Source organism: Chiloscyllium plagiosum, unplaced genomic scaffold, assembly GCF_037043375.1.
Source record: "Chiloscyllium plagiosum isolate Xiang-an unplaced genomic scaffold, Cpla_swu_hap1 HiC_scaffold_32, whole genome shotgun sequence".
In the NCBI taxonomy this organism is placed as follows: Eukaryota; Metazoa; Chordata; class Chondrichthyes; order Orectolobiformes; family Hemiscylliidae; genus Chiloscyllium; species Chiloscyllium plagiosum.
In genome coordinates this window covers 26,890,184-26,913,337 of record NW_028270170.1, presented here as the reverse complement: position 1 = coordinate 26,913,337, position 23,154 = coordinate 26,890,184, and the positions used below count along the sequence as shown (strand labels likewise).

At 37.1% G+C, this 23,154-nt stretch overlaps 1 protein-coding gene across 4 annotated transcripts in view; it reads left to right on the top strand.

The window, feature by feature from the left end:
- kat7b (K(lysine) acetyltransferase 7b) overlaps positions 1-23,154 on the top strand; it is an 83,433-nt gene that overhangs the window by 12,946 nt on the left and 47,333 nt on the right. For 2 of the 4 annotated variants that reach the window (XM_043675149.2, XM_043675151.2), the window contains exons 2-5: positions 4,226-4,289; positions 14,254-14,401; positions 15,846-16,022; positions 22,850-23,089. In XM_043675149.2, coding sequence (XP_043531084.1) covers positions 4,266-4,289; positions 14,254-14,401; positions 15,846-16,022; positions 22,850-23,089 — 589 coding nt within the window. In that variant the 5' untranslated portion in view covers positions 4,226-4,265. The remainder of the gene's footprint in view (positions 1-4,225; positions 4,290-14,253; positions 14,402-15,845; positions 16,023-22,849; positions 23,090-23,154) is intronic. The other 2 variants (XM_043675148.2, XM_043675147.2) reach the window with 1 other exon arrangement.

The window sequence follows — 23,154 nt, the reverse complement described above, 5'->3', positions numbered from 1 at the left end:
CATTTACATTGCTGGGATACCAATTCTTGTTGCATAGCACCTGTGTTTATTTGTATAAGGAAGATTGAAAGTAATTTAGAGGTCCAAGCATATGTTTCACGTTACCATTATTCAGTAATGATTGCAAGGCATCAGATTACACATGAAGTTCAAGGTTGCTTGTCCATATTCTACAAGGACAAATGTTTTAGATGCATAGTTTGTTTTGAGACCTGAAGCTGCATATAATTGGTACATGGAGTCATTTATAGTAAAGGACTAGCTGAAGAAAGTCTGCAAATAGTGATAATCTACAGTACGTTGTTAGAAAATAATTTATAGACGGTTAAAAGTAAACTAAGTTATAAGAAGTGAAGCTGCTTTTTTAATAAATAGTGTTCCTAACTGTTGAACTTTTAGTTCTTAATAGAACATTTTCTCTCACAGTGTTCATCAACAATCCTGCAAAGTGAAATTCATTTTAATCTGGACGCTGTGTGTATACTCAGTTTGCTCTTAGAGAGCAATGTTAACTATTATAATAAGCACTTTACAGCAAATAAAGGTGTCATCCCTCGTCTTGTTCCATGTCATAGCTATCAATTATTTTGGAAAATTGTGACATATTAAACAGATCAAAATTTACAGAAACAAACAACTGTTGTATTGACAAATGAAATAAAAGTAGGAAGCAAACACTTGACAAATATGTGATCATACAATTCAAGACGACATAATAAATTGTCTATCCTTTGCAATAGCAGCTTTCCTATATAATCTGGACTCTGTGGTAATTTCTATTTGTGTGCCATTTTAGACATTGCTGTATTCGTTTGAATTGAACATATAATTTATGCAATACAGTATTCACATTTTGACTGTACAGCAGAAATGTGAAGTAAACAATATTCAAGTGGCAACCAGTTGTAAAGATATTAGTGTTGAAGTAACCAAATACGTCAGTGTTTATGATGAATTGTGGCAATGATCCTGGTAGATGAGCGACACACTTCAGAATGTGGGAAGAATGAAGTGACAAATACAAAAACATAACAAATCAATAATACTAATGTATTAAAGAATTCCAACCTTTTGAAATAATGGGGTAATGTTTAAGTTCAATGTACTTTGAGTTCGAGTGGGTTTCATTTGAAAAAAAAAAGATTGTGTAAGATGATGGGACTGCGTAAGCAAAGATTGTACTTGTGACTTATTTTCCCTTAATCTTTATTGGAATGTGGATGTTACAACCAAGGAATGTTGCCTATTCAGTTTGCCCTCGAACAATTCAGAGGGCAGTTAACCATATTTCACATGTTCATGAAAGCAGATAAATGATGCAGTTTCACACAACAGTCATTGGTTGTTGTCATGTTTGCCATCTGAGTCTTGCTGTATATTTCAGATTGGCTAATTGAATTCAAAATTCCATCAATTGCGGTTGTAACTTTAACACATTCACTTGGGCCTCCAGATTACGAGTCTGGTGAGAACAGCACAAGACCATAATTTTCCCTTTGCAAGTCTAAAAACACTTCGTCCACCTGACATGGTATTTCCAATATGAGTATGCAGTCACTGTATTTTCTGTAATATTTTGTATCTGCAAGAAGGTGTTAAAATTGTAATTACAGAATGTTTATGTTGTGATATGTCAGTAGTTTAAAAAAAGTTGTTGTTCAAATTGAGTTGATAGAAATCTCAAATCTGGCGTAAAAAGTGAAACAATGTAGATTAAAAATATTTGAATTGCGTTTGTTTAGTCATGAATATTGCGATATATTGCATCCTTTGCTATATTTTACCTGGATAGAAAGATGATTATATTTCATCTCCAATTGAACTAATATAAGTAAGTCATTGTAAAGCTGACTTAGGAAAATTTTATTCATCTCTTCTAAAGTCAGACAGTCAAATGGTTTTACACAATGCATTTGCTACCATCGTGCTAATGACTGCCAACATAAGATCTTTTTGGGTGTCAGTTGCCAAAAACTGATTTCATGCTACTGTCCTTTATTCAGAAGTTATACAAAAGTCTTCTCTATTTAAATGCAGTTTTGCAATAGTTTAAATTCATTACCTTTATTACATCTACACTGATTTAATTAAAGATGCCTGTAATACAATGTCATAATTAAAGATCATAATATCCCATTGATTTAATGGAGGTAGAAATGTGGTCTTCACCATTTTAACTACTGCTCATGATCAGTAGTATTATTTTAGGTTCAAATGGTGTTGTAAAATAAGAATATCTAAACTACAAAAGTAATCAGTTTTAATCACATTCTAGACCTTTTTATTTTGTTCAGTTCCTTTAATTCTTATTTGTGAACTTGGAAAGATCAATTTGTAACTCAATTGATAGGGCTTGTGTTTAGTTTTAGCATGTGGTTCCGCATTGTTTTGCAGGAAGGGAGGAAGTTTTAAGGTCACTGTAATATAACCAAGCGGAGGGTGTATCATGCTGAAAGTAACACAACCAGGTTGAAAGAGTTTAGTAAACCTTCCCACAGCAGCAAACATTATTAATCTTCCTGCATCTTTCAGCATTTCTGATGCATTGCAAGTCTCTCTCACTCATATATAAATAATTCTATCATGTCAATAACATAAATCTAAGAATCAAGCACCTCCTTTGATTATTTGACTCTTTTACCCCACACTGCTACTTAACAGACTCCAACCAACTCTGTAGATGCAATAGCCTCAATAATTTATTCTTATCGCATTGTGAAATCTTGTTTGTGTTTTGTTGTGTATGTTACAAATATATGGATTACTTGAAACTTCTTGTGTTAACATAAATCACAATTCTGAGCTGGGTAGTTGGACGGGGCTAGGGTCGGAGCATGATTGAGAGAGCAGAAGTTTTAAAATCAGGTGTAAAACCCCTGGGCTACAACTCCCTCCTGTTCAGGTTTGCTTTCTCTTTTTAAGTTTGACCACATTATTAAGAATATCTATTTATCCCTTGATTATATTGACCTTTTGTTTTGTTCCAACATGCACGGTATAACCTTTTAAGTTAATGTCAGAACTGCAATCTACCTCTGAGCTCCATTCTTTTCAACTGATAGAGCATTATTCAGTTCCTGATGATAAAATATTTTAGTGATAAGATTTTTGTTAAGCAAGAGTTCTGTCATTTTTTGAAAATTCAGGATGACTAGTTATTATGCAATTATAAGCTACTCTCCCATTATGAGCAGATGTCGCTGTCTGAAGTAGCTTGAAATTGCTGGCATCCTATTTGAAATGTTATTTTTTAAGCGTATACACTGCAATTGATAGTTCACTCCTATCAGTTACAAAATAAAGTTTTGTGCATGATATAACTAACAAGAAATAGAGCAGAAAACACAATTGAGAAAAATGCTCTTTTCTATATGTTTAGATGTCAAGTACATTTATCTCTAAATATACAATTAAGTGGAAATGTTTTCTAGTTTTAGAAGATACTGTATAGAGGCTTGGCTATTAATGTGAGCAGCAAAAAATGAGAAAGCATTCTATTAATTATAGAGATATGCCTATTATGAAAACACCAGTGGTAGTTGTGGTTACCTTCTCTTCTGGAAGGAATTATAAAGGATTGATGTTGGCACAGTTTTATATTCTCATCTCTCTGAATCTATGAACAACGATGAACAGAAAAAGACTCTGTCTGGTTTGTCCAGCCTGTCTACACTAAGTACATGCCCTAAACTATTTGCCTAGCTGAGGGGCGAAAGGAGATCAAAAATAGTAGGCCCATTGGGAGGCGCGGGATGGGTTCATGTTGAAACAGACACAGGTATCAAAATGTTCTTAATCTTCTTAGACAATCAAAACTAATGCAGGTGATCACTTTGATCCTCATTATGTTGTGCAGTAGCCACCTTTTCTGAGAGATGATTTCTGCCTTACAAATAGGTCCAATGCTCACTCGAAGTAATTCAATGAATTGCTGTCCTTTCACAAACCAGAAGCCCCATGACTTGTGGCATGAACCATTTCTAAAATCTAACCACTTCTTGACTCAGGAATTTTAAATTGTGATCCTCAAACCTTTCTCACATAATTAGTTGGAACAAAATGTCTCCCAAATACAGTCTATTCCACTCATCATTCATCAACCTTGGTCTAATGATCCTGACTGCATTTATATCATTTATATGTTCGTGCAGAAAATAGAAACCGAAGAATAAATAGGGCATGTTTTCACTGTTGCAGTCATACCCTGCTGATTGTGTTCCCTCAGGAAGAATCCTAACAAGGTGAAGTGGAAGCCTAGTGAGTAAATGGACAGTGATCGAAGGAGGCAGGTATGGACACCGTGTATCTCTATGTTTGGGAAAGATTTAACCCTTTTAACATTGTAAGGAAATAAAAATTTATATTAAAAAAAAACAACTGCGACTTCGTAAAGTTACGGCACTTTTAACAATTATGTTTATTTGTGACAATAAAGTGCAATCAAAAATTCAACTGAACTTTATTTTCTTTCTTTGCATAAGCCAATCAATTTACTAAATATTGAAATAAATACACTGTACTGTGGACTAGTAATTCAATATGCAATATTTTGGCTCAAGTCTGTTCATTGTTTTGTGAAATGTTCATTTTCAATTATTTTACATACTCCAGATTACATAATTTGCCCTACTATTCACGGTTTAATATATGAATGTTGAGTACATCATCTGCAGTTATTTTCATAAAATCCTTTTGTATAATATAAAAGGGAAGCCATTTTGGCTGATCATACTTACACCAATCCACCAAACAATTGTTCTTATCGCTCTTTCCCTCAACTCTGATTTTGCTTTCTATTTCAAGTACGTATCTAATGACCTCCCAAAGTTGCTGGTGAATCTATCTCCAGAATCTGTTTGGGTACTGCATTACAGAGGAGAAAGTTAGGACTGCAGATGCTGAAGATCAGAGCTTAAAAATGTTTGCTGGAAAAGCGCAGCCGGTCAGGCAGCATCAAAGGAGCAGGAGAATCGACATTTCGGGCATAAGGGCTTATGCCTGAAACGTCGATTCTCCTGCTCCTTTGATGCTGCCTGACCTGCTGCGCTTTTCCAGCAACACATTTTTAAACTACTGCATTACAGATCATATTAGAACATTATAAAACAAAACTCCTCACTTTTTTGTTTCTTTTGTCAAATATTTTAAAACTATTTATCAACCTTCCTATCAGTGGAATCAACTTATTACAAGAGCGACATCAAAATCTTTTACAACCTTGAATACTACTTGCTGTTAAATCACTCTTTTAACCTCCTTCACTAAAAGAAGAATAATCTAGCTTCTTGATTCTCTCCAAATAACTCAATTTCTGTGTGAATTTTTAGGTCTGCTCAATTTCTTCTTGGCATCCTCAAAAATTGTATATGTGGGTCACTAAGTGTCCAAGTTCCTGCACCCTGCTTTTAAATGATATAGTATAGTTTACACTTGCTTTATTATGCTATTCTTAACAATTCCTTGTATAACTTTCAAATTCCATCTGTTTTGCACATCTCACCAGTAAATCTATATGTTCCTGAAGTCTGCTATTACCTTCCTCACTCTTGAGTACATTTTGAACATTTATGTCATCTGCAAACTTCAATATTTTTGCTTTCTAAACCCACAATCTAGATCACTAATATGGGCCACTGCGGACACTGCTGCATATATTTGTCAATCTGATGACCATTCAAAATTACTCTCTGCTTTCTACCACTTTGAATTATCTATCAACGCTCTTGTGACCTTTTAATGTTGTGTTTCGGTATTGCTAACAAATCTGTGATGTGACACTGTTAACTACTATTTGGAAGTTCCTATGTGCAGCATGAATTGCATTACATTTAGCAACCCTCTTCATAACATCAAAGAACTTTGATCAAGTCTGGCAGTCACAATTTGCCTCCAATAAGTTTGTTACCTATTCTTTTCAGTTTTGCTGTGCTGTGATCCCTAATAGTTTTTCCACAATAGACATTTGGCTGACTAGCTTATAGCTATTGGATTTACCCATTGAATGTGCAGGAGTGTAACCTTTAGTCCTCATCTGGTACAAGTGCTTTCCAAGGAAGATTTGAAAGTTTGATGCTAGAGCCTGTGCTTTTTCACCGTTGCTTCTCTCAGGAACTTCCAGAATGAGTGACTGCTTAAGTGTATCCTCTTTGTTTACTTTTAGACTATCCAGTTTATCTAATGTTTGTTGTATGATGCCAGCTACACTGTTCAGAACAGAATTAAACTGAAGTTGTTTGAATTTTTGTTTAATTTGAATCAATTTGATGGCTCTGTTTCTTTAGGAGAATATGTATTTTAATGTAAAGGCACACAGTCATGCCATTTCAGGTTAGCTGTAATAATTGCAGAACACCAGAGTTGCTGCCTTGTATGAAAACCAATGAAAAGCAGCAAGCTGCCCAAGTTAGAGTATTGGGAAATATAAACCTACTGGAAACATACTTGAGGTATTTCTTTCTCCGTGTGAGTCTTCTGCTAAGGTATCTGTATGATGGGTTAATGAATAGAGGTGTTTCAACTAAACCAAGAAGTGGTAGAGATAAAGCAAAGGTGAGAAAGATGGTTATGACTAAGTGCAATTTCTAACGGATTAAGTAGAGTATTAGAGGCTCTGTTTGGCAGTTAAGGTGCAAGTTGGATATTTCAGAAAGTTAAATATACCTTTTGTTGTTGAATTGCAAATAGTATTATTTGGGATAATGGAGCATTGTTTTTGAAAGTTATCAAGGAATCTTACTAGAGTGAGATTCCATTTCTATTAAAGCAGTGCCGAACCCCACAATCCTTCATATTTATTCAACTTTAACCCCACTTACATTTAATCTGGTTTTTCTCGTTTTGGTTTGCTTATTTTTTGTTATGAATGATGCACCCACCATTTCTATTTTGAGTGCTCATCCTGTTTTATTTAATTTTTTGTCCTCCTTTCTTTTCTTCTACAGTCCCATCCTTGACTATATAGGAGCAGAATTTCAGCTTTTTAAACTTATTCTGCCAGTCATGGGAACGTGACTGCTCTGTATTTTAACTTCATCTGACTTCCTTGGATGTATTCCTTAATATCTTTATCTATCAGTCTCACATTTAAAATGAGGGCTTGAATTCATGGGACATTGGCACCAGTACTGGGGAAGGAGGGAGCTGTTCCTTAGGAACAAGCTCCACCTGAATCGTGCTGGGACCGGAGAGGAAAGCTATAAAATCAAAGGCAAAAGAGAAAGTAGGATTGCTGGTTGGTGATGGGTTTGAATGTTACCAGAAAATATTTTGGTTCTGGGTCGTATGCTCTTAGGAGGATTGGTGCAACTCAATGGGCTAAATAGCCTCTATCTGCAGTGTAGGAATTCTCTAATTCTATAATTTAAAGTAGATGGATAGGGTTCTACATTTCTATCACCTTGCCTATAAAGAAGTGTTACCTCATTGCTCCTTTGAATGGTTTGTTCCCTTGTCTTGGTTGAAAAAGGTTCACTTGTATCTACCGCAAATTACAACCAGGAATTCCTTTCAGAATCGTCAACTAAATCTCCCTGTATTATTCGATATTCCAGGAAATGCAATCTTAGTGCATGTAAATTCTCCTCTTTGTCTACACCTTGGACCCCCGGAAATATTTTGATTAATGTACTCTGCGCTTGTTCCAAGGCCTGAATGTTCTCTGTAGACGTTTTGCTCTGAATTATACATAACACTTCAAATGTTGTCAAATACATCGTGTGGCTGCAGCAGCAAATGTTTTTCCCTTTATCTTCTCTTCCTCTGCTCATGAAGGCTAACATTCCATTACCTTTGCTATCTTTTTGAGCTTGGGTCTACTGCTTTGTCATCTTCTGTGTATGTGGTTTCTAAATTCCTTTAGACTTCCACAGTTTTTGTAATTTATTTAAAAAGCGTGAATGTGGTTGTTTTAGGTATATATTTTTATTGGGGTCACCTTCACTGTACTGTCTCTTTGTGATATTCTGTTTCTATATATGCAGATTTAACTTAGCTTTAATTCTCAATATTTCTCCAGGAAAAGGCATATAATTGGCTAGGAAAAACAACACATGAGGGCTGGGAGAAGTTTAGAATTCAGCAATAGAGGAAAGAGATTGATTAAGAAAGGGAAAATGGCATACATTTGTAAGTTTGCAGAGAACATAAAATGATCGTAGAACTTTCTATTCGATATGTAAAGAGAAAAAGATCAGTGAAGAGAAATATAGGTCTCTTACCATCCAAAATCAGGAAATTTATAATGAGGAACAAAGAAATAGCTATTTGATTAAATAATACTGTTTTGTTTCTGTATTCACGAAGTAGAACACAAATAACAGAGCAGCATTGTTGGAGAACAAAGGGTTCCGTGATAGTGAGCTACTGGAGGAAATCAGTATTAGGTAAATGGCATTGGGAAGATTGATGGGATTGAAGGCTGATAAGTCCTGAGGGCCTTATAATAGACATCCCAGAGTATGTAAGAAAGTGGCCCTAGAAATACTGGGTGCATTGGTGGTCATCTTCCAAAATTTTATAGACTCTGGAGCAGTCTCTACTGATTGGAGTGTACCTAATGTTATCCCTTTATTTAAGAAGAGAAGCAGAGGAAGAAAAAAAATCAGGAATTATAGACCAGTTTGCCTGACATCAATAGTGGGCAAAATGCTAGTGTCCATTATTAAAATTTTAATAGCTGAGCACTTGGAAAATAATAACTACAATAATAATATTATAATATACTAATAATAACTAACAACATCAAAGTAGTCAAGGCCAAAACATTGTATGATTTCAAAGAATTAGATATAGCACTTGTTGCTAAAGAGATGAAAGGATATAGAGGAAAGTTTATTGAATTGGGTGATTGGACATGATCATAATGAATGGCGGAGCAGACTTGAAGGCCTACTCCTGCTCCGATTTTCTATGTTTCATTATCCATCTCTCCAGCTGAATATTATCCACATTCAAGTTCAGTTAGAAAGAGGTAAGGCGCATTTCTGCTGCACAAAAAGTGAACAGATCTTACAATTCACCCTCTCCTTGACTGATAATGACTTAGAATGGCATTGAGAAAGAATTATTAATAGTACTATAGGAAACTACTTGATGACATTTTGGGATGTTTGGTGGTGACTGTGACATTGCATTCATTGGAAAATGTGTGATTTTGCCTGGAGTGTTCAGTTAATGTGTTCAGCGATGACTCTTTTAATATGACTTGGCAATTTGCTGAGTAAATTTTCTTTCTCGCCTTTGCAAGCCTTCACCCACTTGGCATATTTTCTGCATGTGTGGTATGCTTCAACTTATAACACGAAATAGAAATGCTGTTATTAGACATGTGAAATGTTCTAGATTATATGTGTATTTTGGTGCGGCATTCCTACATGTTGCAGTGAAACAAAAGATTAGTATCAAACACAATTTTAATCAACACCAGTACAGATATTTTTGCAGTATGCATAAGTAAGCATTATTCTTAAAGTGTACTTCTACATTTTTGCACACTATAGCTGATCTACAATCTTCAACAGGGCACTCTTGTTGTTTTTGAAAGTTTTTTAAAAAACAAAGCATTGGTTCAGTTGCTCATTGGGACATGCGTTGGTGAATTTCACCACTAATGTGTGACCCAGTTGTATTCATACAATAAAGGAGGAACTTAATTAGGCAATAGAAGAGCTAGAATGTACATGAAAGTCACTATACATTTGGCTGCTGAAGTTTCTTAAAAAAAAGCAATTCTCTTGGGAAGCATGATGGCACAGTGGTTAGCACTGTTGCCAGTCACTGCAGACCTGTGTTTGATTCCAGCTTCAGGCAGTTGTGTGTATGGGGTTTGCCCTGTGTCTGCATGGATTTCTGCCAGATGCTAGAGTTTCCCTTAACCTAAAGATGTGCAAGTTAGTTGTGCTGTGTCAGATTTATCTGGAGTGTCAAGTGATTTGCAGTCTAGTAGATGGATTAATGATGGATTAGTTGGGGTTACAGAGATAGGATGGGTCAGGAGCTCAGACTGGATGAGATGCTCTTTGGAGGATTGGTGCAAACTCAGTGGGTCAAATGGCCTCTTTAGACACTGTTGGGGTTCTATGATTCTAACTTTTACCTCTGTTAAGTTGTTCAGTCAGGTCAGCGAAACTCTTCTGTATTAGGGTTCATGATAAAAACATTATTATTGTTGTGGGAGATATTTTATAACTTTAAAGATATTTTCCAATGAGAGAGAAAGACTCTGTAGCTCCTGTGGCTAACTGTGAAGTTTAAAGATAGTAACAAATTGAAAGAAAGCATGCAGGATATTGCAAAGATTAGTGTTTGGTCAGAAGACTGGTTGAATTTCAAAAACTGGCCAATACTTACTAAACCAAAAGGAGAAATAGGAGTATGAGAGAAAGAAAGCGAGAAGTATAATACCAGCAGTAAAAGAATAAAAGAGTCCCTTAAAGAGTGAGGCAGGGAAATTAATATTGGGAAACAGGGACATGTTAGGAATATTGAACATACATTTTATTATCAATCCTCGTTGGAGAAGATGTAAAAAGCATCCTGAGAATCAGAAAATCAGAGGATAAAGGGAGGGAGGAACTTAAATCAAGTAAGACCACAATGACAAAGATATGGAAAAAAGCTGAAAGACTGGGCATACATTTAAGGTCTTAAAATAATTGTGTGCAGAGTTGGTGGATGCATTGTTTGCAGTCGTTCAAATGTCCTAAGATTCTGGAAAGAACCCATTGGACTGAAAAACAACAGATGTGACAACTCAACAAAGTATTCAAGGAAGATGAAAGCAGAAAACCACAAGTCAGTTAGCCCAACATCCGTCATGATTGGAAAGACAAATTAAATGTTGGTTTAATTGTAAAGGAAATGGAATATCAAAATAGGGAAGTGTTGCTGCAGCTGTACAGGGCATTCATGGACTGCATCATGAGTGCTTTGTACAATTGTGGTTTTCTCACTTAAGATGGAATCCATTACTAAGGAGATGTTAATAAAATATTTAGTAATCATGCAATCAGGCAGAGCCAGCATGGTTTTGTGAAAGATAAGTTATGTTTTCCTGTTTTGTTTGAGTTCTTTTGAGGAAGTAACTGGCAGTGTGGATAATGGGGAACAACTAAAATGTGTATATATTTTCAAATGGCAGTCACTAAATTGTCACATCAAAGGTTAGTGCACAAGATTAGATTGCATGATATACAGGGGTAACATGTTAGCAAGGATAGGTAATTTATTTGATTCCTTGTAATAATATCATTGCCAAAGCTTTTGGTTCAAGTCCCATGCTTGGACTTGTTGGTCATAGGTGCATTCATAATGTGGACAATCCTTCCAAAATGCTTAATGGAATGGGTTAAGAGTAAGAGAGTCTTGTGATCAGCCATCCTGTAGAATGCATTTGCAAACCATAAGTGTGACCAATCCATTGGAAGTTTGGCCCGACCCTCAGAAACAATGATGGCATGATGGAGGATAACGCATTGGGAGCAGTTTACAGAAGGTTTAACTGGCTAATTTCCGCTATAAGGGGTTATCTTAATAAGGAAAGGTTGAACAGATTAGTTCTATGCTCATCAAAGGTAAGAATGAGAGGTGACCTCATTGAAACATAATATCCTGGGGGGGACTTAGGATGGATGTTTCACTGTGGGAGAGTTGAAGATGAGGGGTAGTTTAATAATAAAAGATATCCATTTAAGAAGAGGGATGTTTTCTTTAAAGTTTATTGCACTTCAGAATTTTCTTCTCAGAGCTGTTGTATATTTTCATCGCGGAGTTAGATTTTTGATGATCAATCATTTATGCAAATACATGGATTAGAAGCAAGGAGAATGATCAAGGTTGATCTGGCCTCAACTCCACTTTCATGCTTACCTCTGATAACCTTTGACTCCATTATTCATCAAGAATCTTTCTATCTGTGCCATTAAAAAAAAATCAGTTAATCTGCAAGTACCAGGGGCAATTAACAATCTGAGAGAAAAGGTGTTTCTCATGTTTGTTTTAAGTGGCGCACAGTTTAATTTTGCCTTCAGTCATGTGCACCTTAAATTGTGGTAAGGATTATAAGAAGACAGTCGGAGAGTTTAATTCGGGCCATAATCATGTTAGCCACATTCTGGGCTTTTGTGGGGAAGTGATAGTGGATTCAAATTTCATCTGTTAGAAATTTGTAAGAATATCTCTGAAAAGATTGATTTGAAAATATCCTCTATCTGCTACAATCTTAATCAATGGTGGTGTAGGCCTGATTGCCTACTCCTGATCTGATTTATTTTATTATGTGATTAATCTTCATTATTAAACTTAAACTGATTATTTCTGACATTACTGAACCACAATGAAACTTTATTTAGATAACTTTATGAAATTAATTGACTTTATTCCAGAACAGGTATTGAGAACCCTTCCAAAAGATTCTCTCTTTGCCTTTGTTTTCCCCCTTGATTGCTGATTTACCTTGCGGTATGTTCTATATATTCCTTGCCTCCAACTGGCAGTTTACACTTTTTATTAGTAGCTTTTACTCTACTTTTTTTATTCATTTCGTTTTGAATCTCTTGATTTATGTTGCTGCTGTGTATTTCCCACTTGAGCGATCCTAAGTCTTTCAAGTTTTTTGCGGGGATAAATAGACAAACAAAAACCATTGAACCTGCTGTACTAAATATTTCAGTGGTAGCCATGATGTGGAGATGCCAGTGTTGGACTGGGATGGACAAAGTCAAAAATCACTCAACACTGGGTTATAGTCCAACCGGTTTATTTGAAACGGCAAGCTTTCGGAGCCTCCACTCCTTCCTCAGGCAACTAGTGAGAGAAAATACATCCGAAGTAGAATCTATAATATAAGATTGAAGAGACACACAACTTATGCAAATGTATTGTGCAAACCAAGATGACAATTAAGTCTTCAACAGTTTGGAGGGAGGTGATTTATCAGGACTGGATGCTAGACAAGCCAATGACACCATAGATATTGGAAGACTGGAGAGGTAGAGGTGTATCTTGTCATTATTCATTGGAAACTGACCCTGTGTTTATGGGTGATATTGCCAAGGGATAGCATATCAATGAAGAAAAGACAGCCAAGGGGGTTGATCTTTGGGGTGGGACTCAGAGGTAATAATTCAAAATTGGCAAGATAAACCACTGCTGGATAATTGGATAGTAATGGGTAGAATCAAGTGAGAGCATCTCACTGAGCCAGTCAAGGAGAAAGGGTATCGTAAGCAGTGCAGAGTGGTTGACCATAGAGGGATCAGGAAAGGGGAGCAGGGTCAGTTACTGATAGGAATGTTTTTCTCCTTCACAAATGAAGGATCACATTATAAACAATAAATCGTTGTCCTTGAAAATCCAAGTTAAGTTTTCTGGATGTTGGGTCAGTTGTAGTGTGGCTAAATGTATAGTAAAGCTTACTCCTTAAATATCTTTTTCTACTAACAATATGCTGTTTCTTGCTTTGCTACGGTGAACCTTTCTATTCCTCACAATGGTTTAGACCCTTTGAGTGGAATACCAAATTGTCAAATCGTGGGAAGTTTTGCTGTGTGTAGATTCCCATGAGGAATGAAGTTAAGAGTAGCCAAATTAATTTCATGCAGAACTCTTGAAGGGAGTAGTGAAGGAAACTTCATCCCATTACCATGAAATGGATTTTGCCTTTCACAACATTGCCATAAAAGATTACACAGCAGCCTGGTTACATCAGGTCATTAAATGAAGTGATCCTGCTATTGTGTCTGTTGGAGGTGATGATTACATGAATTGTGCTGGATCTGCTTATGTTGATGACAGATGAGGAAGTAGTTGTAATATTCTGTGAAGCAATAATGACTACCATCATTAGTCATTACCACTAATCCTACCATCTTTTAAAACATTTTTAAAAATCCAAGAATTTTGATATAAATCACAAGTTTCTATTTTTTAATAATAAATGCATATAGATTGATTAATAAACCTCATTAATTTCTTATTTAATGTCTAATAGGTCAAAACTCAAAGTGTTTAATGCAAATATTTTTAAAACTTACCTGTTATCCCTGGATATGTTATAAAAGCTGATGCCCTCCCACTAGGTACTATTGACAAACATCTGCTTCGCAGCAGGATTCAACCTAATCCACATATCGTAGCTTGAGGTAGCAAAATGTCTGCATATGGAATTCAGTAACTATATCCTGCAAATCTTATTGAGGGTGTTTTATGAATGTAATTTGTTTTTAAGCAGTTAATCTCTCATGCATTCTGTTTCAGCGTCAGGCAGGCAGCAGCTCTGAGGGCACAGAAGATTCTGACTTCTCTGCTGATCTGGATCATACAGATAGCTCTGAGAGTGATGGACAGCCACGGAGATCTACCAGATTAACCAGATCTTCTTTACGAAATAGTCAGAGTTCTCAAGGTAAAGGAAAATTTAAAACTATTATGTAATGTCTGGAGGATTTAGTTGCTGTTAACCTCTGTCTAAAAGCATCAGACTGGCAGTTTCTTCTTCTACAGTGTCAAAACAGTGGGGTAAACATCATGCACCACAGCATTTTTTCTAAGGCTCTTTCTTTTCCCACTCCTCCGTATCTCTGCCCAACCCCCCCCCCCCCCTCATCGTCCCTTCTGCCATCTGGGCAATAAGGGATCGACAATAAGTGCAGATTTTGCCAACATCCAGTCAAATTTGTGAAACTGCCTCCATTAAAAGCATTATAGGGAAACTGGAGCAAAATCAGACTGTAACAGTTTCACAAGGGGAAATAGGGGTAGGTAATAAATGCTCGCCTAGCCAGTGAAGCCTAAAATTCATGAATGAACAAAGAAAGCTGTGTGTTCCCCTTACCCATAAATCCCCTGTCACTGCTGCTCTCCCATTTGTGTTCCTTTTCTCCTGTCTTGTATAGGCCGAACCTAGTCTTCCTTGCAAAGCTAATGTTGTCTTCAGTATTGAAAATGGAAAGCTGATTAGTGAGCAAGATTTACGGGGACTCCTGCATAATCTGCAAGGATCTTTTCAATGGTGGTCACCCATTCCCTGTCTGTTTGTGTGCTTATACTCTTAGTTTGACTAGCTCTCTGAATGCATTATTCATGTGATATCCATTTAGTTCTCTGCCTCATGGATGCACCAAAATGACTTCAGTCACTGCTGGCGTCACATCTTGTACACGTACCTATCTAGGTCCCCAAAGTGTGTTCAGCACACCACAGCGTGAGCTTTCCAGTTTGGCTGAGCTGCCCTGCATACCTTCATATGACATTTGCACTACTTACTGTAAGTACATTTCCCAGTGCTAGGTTGTTTTTAAAAAAAGGATATCAATGTTTCCTGACTCTCAGTCCATAACAACATTGTTGACATTGTCTAAACTCATTCTGGCATAGTCTCACTAAGCAGCCCTTTCTGACTCTTCAGTTTTACAAACCTTTTCGTATATAGGGAGGCTGTGATGAGTCTCCAGCTAGCTTCCTACTACAAAGTACTTTCAGCTCATTGACAGATAACTACTAGTGCCAGGCAGGCTTCTGTTTTGTAAGTCTGAACTTTTAATCTAAAGTTAAACTTCAAAAAACCTTACCAGTTAATTTGCCACTTCAAATCAAATTCCTCAAATCTCACTCTGCCTCAACTACTCAGACTTAGCATGAGTCTGCACCTTTTACTTTCCACAGATACTTTCCACAGATGCTGCCAGACCAGCTGTTGAGTTTCGCCAGTCTTTTTTTTTTAAGATCACCACCATCTGCGATAGTTTGTTTTGACTAAAATTTCATCTTTCATTATCAATTTGTGAATTCGAGTTGAATTTTCTCTCTATCTAAATTGTTGGATAACTGATTTTACAAACCTTCTGCAGATTCTAGCCCAGTACAGCAGATACCATCATATGCATCAGATGAACCTGCTTATGCTACAAGAAGGGTAACACGTAGCCAACAACAGACAACTCCAGTCACACCTAAGAAGTACCCACTCCGACAGACCCGCTCATCTGGATCAGAAACTGAACATGCAGTTGAATTTTCAGATAAAGGTATGATTAAAGATAGATGGTCATCCAACCATAGCATGTTTATTTGTATTTAGTGTTCAAGAGTTAAAGTAAAATTCTCTGTTAAATTGTCACATACATCAGTGTCTGCTTTCAGTTTCTTGAGAAAGGATTCCTCTGTTTTTGTAACAACAGTTGCATAAAATAGCATACCATGTATATCTCCCAATTTTCAGATTCTACAGAGGGTCCCCAACTTCCAAACGTCCAACTTACGAATGCTCCTATTTACAACCTTGATCTTGTGTAGGGGTGTAATTTTAAAGATCTGACAAATGAATGTTTCCTGTAGTTGCAGATGGCTTATGCCCGAAACGTCGATTCTCCTGTTCCTTGGATGCTGCCTGACCTGCTGCGCTTTTCCAGCAACACATTTTCAGCTGCAACCCAGGACTGCCTGTATTTCTAAATGTTTCTTGTTTGGTGTTCGTGCTTATGACTTATTTTTACTATAATGCTGGCACAGCTCTCTCACCGCATCAGGGACCCAGGTTCTATTCCAGCCTTGGAAGATTGATTGTGTGGAGTTTGCACATTCTTCTCGTGTCTGCATGGGTTTCCTCTGGTTGCTCCGGTTTCCTCCTACAGTCCAAACATGTGCAGGTTAAGCGAATTGCCCATGCTAAATTGCCCATAGCTTTGAGGGATGTGTAGGTTAGGTGCATTAGTCAGGGGTAAATGTAGAGTCATAGGGTAGGGGACTGGATCTAGGCGGGTTACTCTTTGGAAGGTTGCTGTGGACTTGTTGGTCCAAATAGCCTGTTTCCACACTGTAGGAATTCTATGATCCCTTTACTTTTTCTGCTATATTTGTGCGTGGTTGCTATATACTGCAAAGCATCGCAACTCTATTAATTTTACCAGACCATGCAGCTAACTAAATCTGCACAACAACCACAAAAGAATCTTGTTGCTGAAGCATTGTTGACTCACTGGACTATTTGATTTTCTAAAAACATTCAAATGAGTCAGAGAGTCATACAGCACAGAGACAGGCCCTTTGGCCCAAACTGGTCCATGCCGACCAAAATGTCCATCAGTGCTAAGTCCATTTCCCTGTATTTGGCCCATATCCTTCTAAACTTTTCCTATCCATGTATTTGTCCAAATGCCTTTTAAATGTAGTTAATGTACCTTCCTCAACCACTTTTGCTGGCAGCTCATTCCATATGCGTACCACCCTCTGTGTAAAAAGTTGTCCCTCTCACCTTAAACTGATGCCCTCTGGTCCTTGATTCCTCAACCCTCGGAAAATGACTGAGTACATGTTCATGATCTAAAACATCTTGATAAGATTCCCCCTCAGTCTCCTGTCCTCTAAAGAAAAAAAGCCCTAGCTTGTTCAACCTCTCCCTATAACTCAGGCCATTGAGTTCTGGTTGCATTCTTGTAAATTTCTTCTCTACTTGATAACATCCTTCCTATAACAAGGTGATGAATACTGAACACAATACTCCAAGTACAACTGCAACATAACTTCCCAACTTCCATGCTCAATGCCCTGACTGATGAAGGCTAATGTGCCAGAAGCTGCCTTCACTGCTGTATCTACCCGTGACTCCACTTTCAGAGAACTGTGCACTGTGAACTGAACTCTGTTCCACTACACTACTTAAGGCCCTACTATTCACCATGAAACTCCTATCTTGATTTGACTTGCAAAATGCAAGACCTCACACTATATTAAACTCCATTTGCCATTTCTGGGCCCACGCTGCCGGCTGATCAAGATGCTGCTGCAATTTCTGATAACCTTCCTCATTGTTCACGGTAGCATCTATTTTAGTGTCATCTGCAAACTTACTAATCATGCCTTGTACATTCTCATCCAAATCATTGATATAGATAACAAACAGCAGTGGGCCCAGCACCGATCCCTGAGGCACTCCACTAGTCACAGGCCACCAGTCCGACAAGCATTCTTCCACTATAACCGTCTGCTTCCAACCGTCAAGCCAATTGTGTACCAGTTTGCCAGATCTCCCTGGATTCCATGCGATTTAACATTCCAGAGCAGCCTACCTTGTGGAACCTTATCAAAGACCTTACTGAAATCCATATCGACTAGGTCTACCACCCTGCCCTTGTCCATCTTCCTGGTCATGACATCAAAGTGCTCTAACAAATTTGTGAGGCATGATCTCCCACACACAAATCCATGTTGATTATTCCTCGTTGAACCCTGTGTTTCTAAATGCATGTATATCTTATCTCTCAGAATACTCAAGTAATTTACTTCCCACAGATGTTAGGCTTACTGGTCTACTTCCCACAGTTGTTAGGCTTACTGGTCTACTTCCCACAGATGTTAGGCTTACTGGTCTACAGTTCACAAGTTTTTCTTCGCAGCCCTTCTTGAATAAAGCCACAACATTCACTACCGTCCAGTCTTCTGGGACCTCACCTGTGGCTAACAATGATCCAAAAATATCAGCCAGGGCTCTCGCAATGTCTTCTTTCATCTCTTGCACTGTTCTTGGATATATCTGGTCAGGATCAGATTTATCCACCTTCATACATTCTAATACATCCAACACCACCTCTACTGTGATATGGACTGTCCCCAAGATATGACCACTAACTTCCCCAAATTCCCAACGGTAAACACAGAGGAAAAATATTCATTGAGGACCTTGCCCATCTCCTGCGGTTCTACGCGTACATGTCCACTTTGGACTTTGAGGTGTCCAATTCTCTCTCTAGTTATTCTTTTTCCTTTAATATCCTGATAAAACCTCTTTGGATTCACCCTAATCGTCTCAGCCATGGCTGTCCCATGCCTCTTTTTCACACTCCTGATTTCCTCCTTCACTTCTGTCCCGCCTAAACCAGCTGTTCCCTGGTACATTAAGCTGTCCCTCCCTTAGCCATATTTCTGTAATGACTATAATATCCCACCTACCTATCCATCCCCTGAGTTCATCGGCCTTACCTGTCGGCCTTCTTGCATTGAACCGGATCCAATTTAATCCAACAAGCATTCCTTGCTCCCTGTTGTGTTGCAGCCTCACTTTCTCTTCACTTTATTATTTCGGAATACTATTTCTCCTTCCAACCTCGCACTTGCCCCCCTGCTGTTGAGGATCTCTACTCCCCTGCCAATTTGGTTTAAACCTTCCCTTATAGCACTAGCAAACCTGGCTACCAAGATATTGGTCCCCTTCTAGTTCAGAATATTACATTGTGATTGTTACTTCATTGCCGTACAGAATAAAGAGTTGTGAAGAGGCTAGTACTTTGTTCAAACCCGGTAAATAATCACTGGATTTGTGAGAAAAGCAAAGGGGTAAAAAGGGTTTTCCACCTGGTTTGAAATACTTAACGTGCAAGAAATTTATTAAATATATTTGGTCAAAATATTAAGTGCACTGGCACATTGCCTCTGTGTGCCAATTTTCTCTTCAATAAATTGTTTTTAGACTCAAAATTTTCTCTCAGCTCCAGATTCCTTGTGAAATTTGGCTTGCAACTTATTATCAAGCCATACTGGATGAGTAGCTTTTTTCTGTGCAGTAATTTCTATAGAAAACAAATTGAGCAATCTGCTGAATTCAATATTACCTTCTCCTCAGTGTATTTGGCAACTTAAAATTTACCCTAAGTTTCACTACTTGTAAAGGGAATTTTGCAACTTATGTGCTTTCATTGAAGCCTGTTTGCTGGGCAGTGACGTTGGGCTGTAGGCATGCTTTTGTTGCACAATGAAGTGCAATGGTAAACATTTTGTCTTGAATAATTTCATTTACTGCATAGTAAGTTTTGTTGAAAATGTTGCATTGGTGGTGTTGTGCTTTCATTTCTGAACTATTAAGCAACTTGTACAATCAGGCTTTTTAATTGCTTGTATTTTGTCTTCTTGATTTTACGTTAAAGCCTGGGCAGATATTCAAAGTTTAAACATACTTGAAAAATCAAAACCACAGTTAATTGGTTATCTACAAAATAATTAAATCTTGTCAAACGGTTTGTCTTATGATTAAAGACATGAGTTAGATCTGCTAACTTCTGATTATTAGCAGAAGTTTGTTTAGTAAATGATTGTGGGTTTAAGATTGGGAGAGTCAGGGAGAATGAAATATGGAGATAAGGGCATAGTGATCTGTGCTTGATTGAATGTGCATGATATTTTTTTTGAAGCACTGTGTGGTTCATTCAGCATTGCCATTACTTGAAGTTTTGGATATTATGCTTTATCTGCACAATTTTATTACTCTTGATTCACCAGGCAAAGAGTGAAATACCTTATGACAGAAAACTGTCCATGATTGAGAAGTGAATTGATGATGTTGCAAAGGCTGCTAGGTCATTTGAAATGCAAATGTCATTTTAATACCAGAAAATGTTGTCTGATTTAAGACTTATGGCCTATTGAGAAAAATATTGAGGGAGAAAAGGATAAATTTAAATATTTTAAAATATTACATATTCCTGCAAAGGTTTTTTTAAAAAGCATCTGAAATGCTAGATAATTCCAGTGCTAATGAACAAGATTTGAGTTGTTTCCTATCGGTTGTAATTATTATACAAAGTCATGAAATTATTTAAATAATCAATAATGCCTCACACCATTGTGCTGAACTGTAGCTGACTCTGAGTACTTAGCAAGAGATCCTGAACTTCTCCCCTTTCTCTTGTATACAACAAAGACATATTAGACCAAAAAATGCAGCCAAGCCAGGGTTTTGTTCAGGAAAGCAACAAGACAACAAAAGACTCAATTGAAGTATTGATGAGAATGGTCAGAAATTATTGTTTTTTGATGTACAAGTGTATTCTTTATTTTGTTTTATCTTGAGATAAATTGTATCTGAAGTAAATCATAACTGTCATCACAACTTTACCTCACTGTAAAATAAAGGGACTTACCGATTTTCTTCAGCCCTCGCCCTGATCTACTATTGTCATTATCCACTTGCCACTCCTCTGATCCCTTCCTTCCATGTTCCCCTTTAGAAACAAATCTTTTTGGCTCATTGCTCTCAAAATCCTATTCTTAGTACTCCTTGTATGCAGTGCTCAGTTTTAGACCTGTTTTATCTGTACGAACTCCAGTAAGGATTCTAGTCCTCATGGTTTCCCTATCATCATTCTTCAGATGTATATATCTGAACTTACTCTTGGCCTGTGCACTACTGTAAATCTGTTTGACTTTTTCTGAAAATTTGCTTGTGCTGTCGAATGCAAAAGACAGACTCTGCTTACTGTTAAGTATTGCTAACTTCAGAATTATCTTGATCCAATCCATATTGTCTTTTTCGATTAGTCTGTTATTCCAGTTGCTAATGTATTAGCATTACCGTGCTAATCTGGAACTACCTCTTGAATATTTGATGAATCCAGTATTGATTTGATTATGCTCAGGATCTGATTATAAGCAGATTTTTTTTGGAGAGGTTTATAGAGTTGTAGATTCATACAGAATGGAAAGAGACCCTTTGGTCAAACCAGTCTATGCCAAACATAATCCCAAACTAAACTAGACTCACTTGCCTGCTCCCATGTTCTGGATGAGTTCTCTCCCCAACACTGGAACACAGAAGGCCAGGCCCAGGGAGAAGCAAAATGGGGTCGGTGGGGCAGAAGGGAGCAATGGTGATCAATTGGGGGAGCAATGGTCATAGAAATTGGCTCTTGCTCAGAGAAGTTTTATGATTGATTATTTTTCTTGAGTAGTTCATGGTGGCTTGTGCTTCATATTCTCACTTTTTTCTCTAGGTTCATTCTTGTTCCTACTGTTTTTTGTTTTAATTGCAGCAGTCTCAGTTTTTCACTTCTAATTCATTTAACTTTCTTCAAATTGTATGCCATCTATGCTCTTAGTCTTCAGTCTTCTCAGGGCCAAGTGGCTTAATTTGTATTTGATTTTTTAAAAATTAATAAAAACAACCTACATTTTCTATCTGTTCAAAAACCTTTTCTGCTGTGTCACATAAGTTTTATCAATACCTGCAAACAGTAGCATGATTTTGTTTTACCTCTTAAACATTTTTTACGTTGACCTGATTCTTGATTGTGCTACACTGAAGTCTTCTCCAAAATGTCAATAGTAATTCTTGAACTTCAATGCATATATGCTAGCTATTTTGCAATTAAACTCTCTTCATTAAAACTTTTGTTCGTGTTTTATCTTTACTGTTCTATTTCGTGATACTCTGAATTTTAATTTTGTTACTTTTGAACTGTAACATTGCTCCATCATTCGTGGCTATGACTTCAATTGCAATGGCTTTCTGCTTTGAATTTTCTGTCTGTGTACTTTGCTTTCATCCTTTAAAATGCTCATTAAAATGTATCTCTCAGTCCCTGCTTTTACTCATCTGACTTAATACCTCCTTATGTAACTTGTTGTCATATTTTATTTTGTGATGTTCCTGTGAAGTGGCGTGGCGTGTCTCATTGTGTTAAGGGTGCATTTAAATTCAAGTTCTTACACTATATTTTTCTCCTTCCATCACTTCTGTCACGAAATCCATGCTTTCTCAGTTTCGTGCTGTAACTTTTTCCAAACCATAGAAACTGCTTATTTCTACTAACATTTCCTGTATGACTTTTAAATCCTAAGTATAAAATACACGGAATGATGGAACCGTGGCATTTGAACTTTTCTGTTTCCAAAAATTTAATTTGTACGTTCGTCTGTGCAATTTTAAATAAAACATTTTAAATAAAATATATACAGCATGAATGCTTCAAAAATATAATTCTTTTTGGATCCAGTATGCAAACAGGACGTTGTAGTTGGCATATATGTTGAGGAATTAAAGTTGTTGTTGTTAACTTGTACTTTATTTTTCTCTGTCTATTTTCAGATACTAAGACAGCCATTGACCATGATGAGTCTCCCCCGCGTACCCCTACAGGCAATGCTCCATCCTCAGAATCTGACATTGATATTTCCAGTCCAAATGCATCACATGATGAGAGTGTAGCGAAAGATGCTTCAATGAAAGACTCTGGAAGTGACCTCTCACACAGGCCAAAACGTCGCCGTTTTCATGAGAGTTATAATTTCAACATGAAATGCCCTACTCCGGGCTGCAATTCTTTAGGTATAAATTGTTTCTATGTCTGCTGAACATTTGCAGAATATTGACAATTTTTTAGACTGTCTACT